The sequence below is a fragment of the Danio aesculapii genome, chromosome 1 (assembly GCF_903798145.1).
Source record: "Danio aesculapii chromosome 1, fDanAes4.1, whole genome shotgun sequence".
Taxonomy (NCBI): domain Eukaryota; kingdom Metazoa; phylum Chordata; class Actinopteri; order Cypriniformes; family Danionidae; genus Danio; species Danio aesculapii.
In genome coordinates, this window is record NC_079435.1 from 43,590,066 (window position 1) to 43,601,535 (window position 11,470).

The window sequence follows — 11,470 nt, forward strand, 5'->3', positions numbered from 1 at the left end:
CAGCCATACAACTCAACAGAATGATTTTTATTTATTTAGTTAATTTTGCTGACATGAATGAAGATGAATGAATGTCGAAACTTTTAATGTGCAGGCTATCTTAACCAGTCCAAATCTCCCTTTGAGCATTGAACCAATACTTCACCCTGCAAAGAATTTTATATTCAGAATTGTTGACTATGGCAGTGTCTAACCCAATCAGGTCCTTTTTTCCTAATTTGCCTCTCAAGACACCAGTTAACTACCTTCTATACCCAAATCAACTTGGAAACAACTTCAAGCAAGCTTCCATCCATTGGAACCGTAGCACAGCCCAATCTCTATAAGACTGGGCAGGCACAATGGCAAACAGATGGTCTTGTTGGGGGGACAACCCTATGCCAGCACATCCTGTCATGCTAAATTTACCACCCAAGAAAGCAAGATTTCCCAAAAGCAATTTAGAGGAGATAATGCTAATTTACTTTCTTAGGAAGATATGCCTGGCTACCTGACACAACTAACAGTACTATTACCTATTAACATGTTTCCACCCACCATGATGACTAACTTTAAAGATATATTTTTATTAGGGTGTCTTAAATTTGATTGCATGCATGCAACAAACATGTTTATGCATTAAAATTAATGTAATGTGTTCAGTGTAAAAACTCATCAATCAATAAAAAAACTACATTTTTGTGAGCTTTGGGTATATTTTATGCATTCATTTGTTTTTAGTGGGTGGCCAATGGTCGCTCAGTGTCAAAGACTGTTGAAATTCCAGGCTGCTTATTTTAAGCTTTTGGCACAGGTGCTTTGAGTGGTCAGGGCAGCTGAGAGAGGTATTAATACATTCTTTGTATAAAGATAATGAGGCCAGATGTTGACTTTTGCCACAGAAATATGCTTGCTTTAAAATGCACCATTCTCTGACTCTTACTAGCTCGTATTAATACACAATAAGTACCCTGTGGCCTACATAACATAATAATCTACAAAAGAGAAATAGCTTGATTTGCATATTTAAAAAAAAACATAAACAGAAAAAAAGAATCACATAGAAAAATATGTGTGCACGGAAGTAGGGGGAGGGTGAGCAATCCTCTTAATACCACGGCAACTAGTGTGGAATGTCTACAGCAGGTCCGAGAGACAGCTGCTCCATCTGTTCCTGCCATCAATTCTCTCTCCTCCGGCGGAAAAATGAAAGGAATCAGGATGCTCTTCATCAGCTCTCTCAAAGACATCCAACTGCTACCACCAACCTGTGCAAGCATCCTACTGATGCCATACAAAATACTATGAATCGCTACTTCTGGGCACCCTAATGTGGCAAGTCCTTCCACAGTTTCACCATTCATATCACCGGCCACCTTCATGCATAGGATATTTGTTTCTTGAATAATTCATGACCAGACAAAACATCCCCCGCTACTCCACCCCAGTCATGAATGGATTAAAGGGAAGAGAAGAGAACTTACCAGTTTCTTCGTCAATTGTAAAGATCCCTAGGCCTGATCCATCCCGAATGGAATAACGGATTTCTCCATCTCTTCCTTTATCCTCATCCTGTGCTGTGATTTTCATCACAGACGTTCCGATGGGCACATCCTCTTTGATAAATCCCTTATCCACAAATGATGGGAACAATGGCCTGTATAGATTCTCGTTCACGTCCACAACCTCCACCTCAATGTGGCAGCTCGAGGACAGAGATATTGGTTTCCCTTTGTCTTTTGCCCTTGCTGTGAGACTGTACACTTGCTTTTTCTCGTAATCCAGATTCTGTACGATTCGTACGGCACCACTCAATTTGTCTACTTCAAATTTACCATCTCCACTGTCAATGAGGCTGTATCGTACCTGGCTAGATGGCCCAACATCAGGGTCATGAGCCTCCAGCCACATTATAACAGTACCGATGGGTAGATCCTCACGTACTCTCACATGATAGTTGGGTGGAATAAATTTTGGAGGGTTGTCATTTCCATCCTCTAGTGTGATTTTTAGCAACACTGTTGAAACAAGTTGAGGCTCTGCAGCAGCCTGGTCACGAGCTGCAATTTTCAGCACAAAAATGGCTTGCACCTCACGATCTAGAGGTTTCTTCACTGTAACAATGCCAGTTTCTGTATCAATAGCAAATTGATCTGTGTCTGCCAATATTGAGTATCTGACCACACCATTGTCCCCAAGATCTTTATCTTTTGCTTCAACTTGAATCACCTCTGTTCCAACAGTGGTGCTCTCACTGATTTCCACAGAGTACATTTCCTTTAAAAACTGTGGGCTGTTGTCATTAGCATCCAATATCTTTACATCAAGAAGACGTGAAGATGACTTCTGGGGTATTCCAAGGTCATACACGGTAATGTTCAATGTATAGTGATCAGTTGTTTCTCGATCAAGAGGAGCGAACACTTTGAGCCATCCGCTGTCCATGTCAATGATAAAACGACTCTCAGCATCACCTCCAGAGATAACGTAAACCAGTTTTCCATTAAAACCACTGTCAGAATCTGAGGCACTAAGATGGACAATCCTGGCCCCAACAGGTAGATCTTCTTTGACTTCAATCACACTTGGAAAAGTATCTGCAAACTGGGGTGCAACGCGGTTCACAGAGTGGAAGTCTTGAAAGTGGTCTTCAGGTTCGCTTTGGGTATGGGCCTTGCTTCCTTGCAGGAGTTTTTCAGCCAGCATGCTGGCAACTCCAGTATCAACACATTTCACTTGGACTGGTTTGTGTGCCGTAACGACAGTAATGTTCAAAAACATGGGCTGAGTTTCATGTTCTCCATCACTGGCTATGATCTGCAGACTGTGATAAGACACTTTTGCTGCCTCGCCCTCACTCAAAGTCTGCTTCAAAGATAGCACACCTGAGCTTGGATTCATTTCAAAAACATTCAAGTCATTCCCCGATTTAATTCTGTACCTCACCAACTGCAACTCATCAGCATCAATAGCAGACACTGTTGTGATCTGCTCACCCACACCATGGTCTCTTGGCACAGTTGCATCACAATCCACGTTCTCAAAAAGTGGTTTGTTGTCATTCAAGTTGTTAAGCATGACGGTAACTTGAGTTTCCACCTCACGACGATAAGGGGAACCCCAGTCTGATGCCCGCACTTTCAAGGTATAAATCCTCGGCATCAGTTCATAATCCAGAGTCTCAGAACTACTAATGACACCCGAGAAGTAGTCAATGACAAATGGCTGGGAATTCACATTTGCTATGCTGTAAGTAACATAACCATTCTCCCCACTGTCTAAATCAGTAGCTTTTACAGTTAGTACACTTGTACCTGTTGGCATATTTTCATCAAGACTAGCTTTATATGATGTCTGTTTGAATTCTGGACCATTGTTGTTCACATCAATCACATCAATGATGACTTTTGTGACTGCCTTTTTGTCACTGGTCACAACTTCTAGTTCATACTTGTTCACAGAGTCTGCGTGAAGAGGCACAGCTGTTGTGATCAAGCCTGAATCTGGATTAATGGCAAAATGATTTTTATCCAATCTGTGTCTAAATGCATATTTAAGTTGGGGATACTTTGGCACAGCTGTTACCATTACAACAGGTGTGTGCAGTGGTGCGAATTCACTCACATTGACTCTGTAAACAGCTTGAATGAATTTAGGGGGCCCTACTTTAAAGTGGGGAGACATGACATGGATGACCTTTGCGGATGAAAACTGGGGTGGATTTCCTTTGTCTTTGGCTTGCAGTGTTAGGTTATATCCAAAGGGCTGACTATCCCAGTCAACCTGCTTAACTGCTTTGATCTGATATTCCTTACTTCCTGGACTTGTCCGCATGGCTTTAAACTGTTGAAGAGGGTCGCCCGCAACCACACTGAGAGATGCTATCTCACCATTAGCACCTTGGTCATTGTCTTCGACAGTTACGACAGCATAAGTAGGATCCTTGTCCGTGTCTGAGGCTGCTAGGGTTACAGCAGTGATGACTGGTGCATGCTCGTTGGCCTGGTCCACTCGTACCGTTAACTTTGCCATGCTGCTAAATCCACTGCTACCATACAGCTTCATGCCTCGGTCTACAGCTAAAATCTCCAATTCGTACTGCTTTGTCTCAGAGTAGTCTAGCTTTCCGGTAAGAGTAACTACGCCACTCGTGGGGTGGACAGAAAACATGTCTGTCCATTCTCTGAAGCTGTAGTAGTACTCTCCATTTGTACCAATATCGGCATCTGTTGCCATCACCTTGGCTACACTTGTGCGAATAGCTGTGTTTTCAGGTAAAGATATGCTATAAGCAGTTGGGGAGAACAGTGGTCGAAGGTCATTTGTGTCCAGTACCTGAATTCTGACTCGTGTTCGAGCCTCAGCATTTGAATTCTTTTCCATGGCTTTGACTGTGAGAATATAGTGGTCTCTGACCTCCCGGTTAAGAATTGCACTGCTACCTCCTTTGGTCCTTATTCTCAAAAAACTAAAGTCTCCCAAATGATAGTCCTCAGCTTTGAACAAGTTCTCATTGTCTCCTGACACAATTTTGTACCGTATTTCCCAGGTCGGATCTGTGATGTAGATTCCCATTTTGACAGGACTTTCCACATAGGTCTTAGCAGCAGAGTTCTCGTAAATGGTAGCATTGTAAACAGACTGGGTAAACAGAGGGATGGGCGCAGTGTCGAGGCTTTGGTTCCCAGTGCAGCCGCACAGGAGCAGCAGAACCAACAGCAATGAAGTCATGTGGTTCTGCATGTTTGCAGCGCACTCCTCTCTGAAACTGTGAAAAATAAAAGAAAAACGTTAAGGTATTATAAAACTTCAATTTAAACCATCTAATTTTTGGATGAGTTCACATGGTTTGGGCCTTTAATCTAAAAATTTTATACTTAAACAGCTTTACATTTAAACATTAGAAGTTATTCATTGCCTGCATCAAGATACAGTTATGACAACACATAAGAAACCGACCATTTTTTAATATTTATGGCACATCGTTACTCAAAAAACAAATATGATTAGTGCATCAGCATCATCCGCTGGCACTGACTATTTGTCTCTGTTTTCAACTTCACCATAGACACCATGACAGATGATAAACCAGATGATGAATTGTTGTGAGAATGGAATAGCCTTTTGTGTATATAAAGTCTCATTCCACTGCTTCCTGAATAAATTATATATTATTCTCACTGCCTCCTGCTATATATCTTCTTCAGCTATCTACAACACAATAAACATAAAGAGGGAAGTATTCAATGATATGTTCATAAGAAGGAAAACAATAAAGGTATGTGGATGAAAATTAAAACCTTTATTTAAAGAGATAGCTCACCCAAAAATAAAAATCACCCTTCACTTGTTCAAAACATGTTTGAGTATATTCCTTCTGTTGAACACAAAGAGAGATATTTTGAAGAAAGCTGAAAACCTGCAACCATCGACTTCCATATTTGTTTTTCCTACTATGGAGGTCCATGCTACATGAATTTTAGCTTTCTTTAAAATATATTTTGCGTAGAAAAAACTGTTTATTGTACAGAATAAATAAACGCATAAAGGTTTGGAAACACTTAAGGGTGAGTAAATAGTGAGTAAGTAAATGTTTGGAGTGAACTAGCCCTTTAATGAAAAATACTTTTTTCATCATTACTATGATCTACCGGTACTCACTGATGGAATGATAAACATAAGAGATTGTTATTTATTCAAATTACAGGCTATGCATTAGTGGTAAAAAAAAACATCTTTGTTATAGTTGTCAGAAATATTTACACACTGTAAAACCCAAAAATTTAAGGTAACTCAAACCATTTGAGGAAACTGATTGCAACAAACCATTTAAGTTCAAAAACTAATCCTAATGAGTACTGTGAACTTAATCCATTTGAAAAACAAAGAAATTTGAACACAGTAACCCCCAATAACTGAAGAGAACTCAAACCAACCGAGTACTTTAAAACTCAATAAGTTAAAGCAACTCAAACCGTTTGAGGAAACCGATTGCAACAAACTATTTGAGTTTTAAAAAACTAATCTATATTAAATGTGAACTTACTCCATTTAAGTTGAAGTAATATTGAGGTAATTAACTCATTACCTTCAACGCTGAGTTCAAAACTTTTTTCAATTGAGTGGAATTAACTTTCAGTAAATTTTGAGTTAACTACACTCAATTCATGTGATAAAGTTGACTGTTTGGTTTTACAGTGTTGTGTAGTATTGTTTTTTGATATGCTGCACAAAAGGAAAGTGCCGTTTGAATGACTAACCATTTTAAACAAATATAGAAATCTTTCAGCACAAATTTCTTGATTGTTTTATCATTTTTTTTCTTTTCCTTCTTGCATTAAACTATTATTCGCGGACAGGCGTACATTATAGAACATTGTATGAGTGTTGAAATATATTAATGTAACTATTCGGTTATCTGTAAAAACGTTCATACAGCAGATGACTTCACGCTTCAAATTTTTCTCTGGACTTTTGGTGCCCTCGAGCATGTAAAAACACAATCGCTGACGTTTATTACAGAAATGAAATATCTCTGTCCGAACTTTTTCAGAGACACTATAAAGCCTATTTGCTGTAAACACATAAAAAATGGGATTTGTATGCTTTCACTGGGACTTTTGTTTAATGTAAGGCAATTTAGCGTTTGGAAAGGAAACAAAATACCAAAGTAACAAAAGAAGGGTTTCAGCTCCGTTGTTAAAGTGTATCCCCATCCCCCCAGTCCGTCAGTTCCTATTCATTTCACGTCGCCACACTGATGCCCCATGCGCTGGCCAGATGTAAGAACGGTTCCCATTGAAAACAATTAGCTGACCAGTTTGGACCGCTTATCTTAAACAATTCAACTCAAACTATACACTTCGAGTATGCCAACGCTCTGTCATGCTACGGTCAACTTCAAAGTTGCCCTATTTCCACTATACTACACCGCGAGCAGACTGAAAGTTTTACGCATTTCTGAAAATAGCACAACTCCAGAACACTTCTACAAAGTCCTCGCGCAAAGTAAAGACGTCTAAAATAGTACATACCGATTCCAGTATTAACGTCCTTTGTTTGGTGGCTTTTCATGAAGTTTGTAAGTTCCAAATCTCTGCATGGTACCGACACTCTCAACCGCGCTCTCTGCTCACTGAACTCTCCGTTCCACACATACGCACACACACACATACAAAGCGCCGTTTGTATCTCTCCGCACAGCGCACGGATCTACTTCCTATTGGCATGAAGATGAAACAGCCGTCGCTCTCCCCTCACAGTGGGACGAGAGAAGTCTTTGATGTTTTATTTTATGTGCCAAACCTGTGCCTCTAATGAAGAAATATGCTGCATCATTCGTTTTTTGAAACAAAGGAGAGAGATGATCTCCACAGCTGTGAGTTCTATGATAAAAAACCCTACTCGTCACATTACCTATTAGGTACTATGTAATTGCAACTCGGTATCAAATTGACAGTAAAAAATGCTCACGTGTCAGCTTTTACAAACGAATGGTTACATGCACTTGGTCAAAAATTTGTGTTTTTATGCCATACACATAAAAAAAAAATAAAGATTCGTAAAATGGGGTTTCACAGCAATATCATGGGGAAAATAACAATTTGGTTCCCAAAAGAATCTTTAACAGTTCTTACACACTCTCAGAAATAAAGGTACAGGAGCTGTCACTGGGTCAGTACCTTTTCAAAAGATACATATTTGTACCTGAAGAGTCCATAATAATACCTCAAAGGTACTTTTTAGGTACATTTGGACACTAAAATGCACATTTGAGGTACCACTGTGGACTCTTTGGGTACAAATATGAACCTTTTTAAAAGGTACTGCCCCAGTGACAGCTCCTTTATTTCTGAGAGTGCAGGAATCATGAAATAAAGCATGTCAGATCTTCATTAACTGCCTGCTCTACCATATGGTTGACCATATTTTGACTGTTTTAAATAATGGCTGTTAAAGTCAATTAAAGAATGACTAGTTTAAATAATGGTTAACACACAGCACTGTTGGTTTACAAAAAAATCAAACAAACATAATCCTGTTGGACTACTACACTTGATTTTGGTTTTATTGTAAAAAAAAAAAAAAAAGAAAGAAAAAAAGAAAACGTGTTAAATGGGAATTTGAAATATTTCATGGCATACTTAAAAAAATAAAGATGATTAAGTATTTCAAAATCCTTTATTTTGATTATTTTGTTAAACAAGTTGGTCTTACACTTCATATTTCTATTTTATTTATTTTCCCCTATTGTGGATATCAATGGCTAACGGTTTCCAACATTCTTCAAAATATCTACAACAGAGAAAGGAAAACTCATAAATGTTTTGGAATGACTTAAGAGTGATTAAATAATTAGTAAAGTTTAATTTTTGGTGAACTGCTCCTTTAAGTGTTTTAGAAAATGAAGCAATGTTTGCTCAATTAAGAGATTTATTGTTATTCATCTTTGCTTTTTTTTTTTTTTTTCGTGAGGTATTATCGGAATTTCCCTTATAGATTAAAATAGTTACAACTCCTTACTGAGATTCTATAGGTTACATTCACATTTAAATCAAAGTTCCAAACCACATGGAACCCAGTAAAAGTTGTATTGTCTGACGGAAAAGCTTTTTAAAGCGTGGCCAGAGAACGGCACATGCACTCTGTTGCTCGCGAATGATGGCGCTGTCTCACTGCTGTGCCAGAGCCCAAGCGATCCACGAGGCTGTGCGCTCTACTCCTCAATCTGTGCAACTCACTTTATAGTGCTCTTACATCGAGTTGCGTGTGCCCACTGCCACTGCATGACCATCTATTAATATGCGTAATGCCCGAAGGTTAGCAATTACTATAGGTATGCATCGCTGGTTAAGTAAAACTAGTAAATTAGTAACAGTTGTTGTGCCAGGAGAGAGTAATATTTAAGCTACTATTCTGAATGTCTGCATTATGTTCTAAAACAAAATAGTTGCATTTGGCAAAAAAGTTGTAATGCTATAAAGAAAGATGCTCACCAGATCCAGCGCGCGAGAACCGCCGCTCCAAAGTTGCGTCTAAATGATCTCCAGGACGTATTGGCAAAAAGAGTATGTGAGCATATCTTCGCATGGAGAATCAGTCAAATGTCGTAATAAATCCGGCTCGTGGTGTAGTAGCCCCTACATTTCCTTACACATCCGAAACCCTCGTGAGCAGGATTCCACGCGGCCACGCGCGCAGAGACCATCCACAACACTCACTCAGAGCTCGTGCGCTCAGGCAGTGGAGGAGGCGCGCGGATCCTCCGGGATGCCTGGCTGGCTTTCCGCCGCTCTGACGTCACCGCTCTCCCGGTGGAGTCGATCACTTGATTCAGTGATCTCACCTTTACCGTACGCGTTGACGTTTTGCTCTGACTTTGAAGGCTGTTTATTGAATTATCAGCGTAATGGAACTTTGCAACTTTAGGCTTAAGCTGTCAGCGCTGATCCATTAGGATCAATGAAGTAGAGCATCCTGCCTCTCGGATAGACTCTTCAGTTTAATAATCAAATCTGGGAGTGTGAAACATCTTGATTGTATAAAGTGAGTGCGCAGTGACCTTTTGTTTGAAGCTTTATTATAGCTGCACTGTGGCATGTTGCTTAAATAACTGCACCTGATGTTCATTAGATTTAGACTCAGTCATAAAACTTTTGCCCCAGGGGCTCTGTGAATGTGAGGCATCAGGTCTCTTGTGTGCATGTTTGTGTGCCCCTAACTCCCCCTCGTCTGACCATTTATCCTGGTGCAGGATTGTTCAGTCACCCCCTCCACCACCGCACCTCCTTGCATAGTTACACAGACACACTGCTTCAGTCTGATCCCCCATAAAGGTTTAATTGGATTCCGGTCAGGTGACGTGAGGGAGACGGCCAGTGCTTTTGATCCTGCAAGTGTTGAGACATTCCGTTGCTGGTCTGGAGTTTGTGGAGAGCTGGCCCAAAGAACGAACAGCCGGCATGGAGGAGGAGCACCTAAATGTGTGTGTGCAGGAACGAGAGCTTCATGACCTCTGGTGTGTTGGCACTAGTAAAAAGTGACTTTTTTTTACCTGAGCATCTCAGAATAGTGGCTATGAAGAGAGAGATAGGCTTAAAAACAGATTTTTCTTAAAGAAACAATCCAATTTATTTTGAAAATAGGATCATTTCACAACCAGTTTTACAATTTTTTAATCTATTCAGCAAATCTCTGGGTCTAGTGGAAGCACTTTTTAGCTTAGCTTAGCATAGATCATTGGATCGGATTAGACCATTAGCATCTCACTCAAGATTCAGAAAATAATTTTGATAATTTTCCTATTTAAAGCTTGAATTGGCATCATGTTTACGTTGAGTCCAATGGATGAAAAGTTGCTATTTTCTATATCAATATGGCAATGAACTAACTCTTATTCTGGCTCAATAATCAAGGAACCTTGCTGCCATATCTGACTGCATCAGTTACTTTGCAGGGGACCATTTCATTTTCAGGTGCTGCGTAATATCATTGCTCCTGTAGCAGTTGCTGGGGGTAATTTTTCCAAGTAGAATGCGATCCTGGATTAGCATGCATGTTGATCCTGAAATGTCCTTTTTGTTTGAAAATGTAATGCATACCTAATCCCTACCCCTAAACCCAACACTAAATAGTAAAATATTCCCCAAATCATAGGGGAATGATAATTGGATAACAATCATATAGAAGTACATAACCCTAAATGTAAGCCTAAACTTAACAAACAATTCCGATTGGCTGATCCAGAAAGATGTTGATTCAGTAACATGTCCTACTTGGTGAAATTACACTAACCTACAATTGTCATGGTATGACAGAATGTGAGCATACATATACTGTTTGTCTCAGTACACAATATCTACAGAATAGTCAAGATTTCAATAGCAAAAGTATCAAACTTTTTTTTTCTTACATTTTTGAGCAAGATGCTAATGGTCTTATCCAATTCAAAGATTTATGCTAAGCTAAGCTAAAAGTTCTCCCTCTAGACCTGATGATTGGTTAATGGATTAAAAAAATGGTAAAACTCAACAGTTCAACTAGGGGAGATGTCAAATGAGCTTGTTTTCAGAAAAAATGTAGAGTACTTCTTAAAAAATGTAATCATAAACAATTAATCAAAGAGAGACTTCACAATAAAAGTTTTCATCATCTAGCCCACACACTCCCACAACATTTGCAGGAAAAAAGAACATATTTTGAGAACTGTTGGTAACTACTTTGGGCCATACGTTGGAAGTCAATGATTTGGTTGTCAACATTCTTCGAAGTATCTTCTTTTTTGTTTTGCAGAACAACGAAAGTCAGGTTTGTAATGATATGATGCGTGCAAGCAAACGATGACAGAAAATTCATTTTGGAGTGCACAGTAAAATCCCTGGTGTTAAATAAACAACACCACTTGGTGTTCCGAGCAGAAGATTGTGGTTCTGCACAGTTATAGGAACTACAAAACGTTTCCTTTGGTGAGAAAGACCCCAATGAGCATTAC

General features: G+C 39.5%; 1 protein-coding gene across 1 annotated transcript in view; it reads right to left on the reverse strand.

The window, feature by feature from the left end:
- fat1a (FAT atypical cadherin 1a) overlaps nucleotides 1-7,124 on the reverse strand; it is a 142,355-nt gene extending 135,231 nt beyond the window's left edge. The window contains 2 exon segments of the mRNA XM_056460918.1: nucleotides 1,464-4,747; nucleotides 7,014-7,124. Coding sequence (XP_056316893.1) covers nucleotides 1,464-4,722 — 3,259 coding nt within the window. The 5' untranslated portion in view covers nucleotides 4,723-4,747; nucleotides 7,014-7,124.
- Between the last annotated feature and the right edge of the window lie 4,346 nt (nucleotides 7,125-11,470).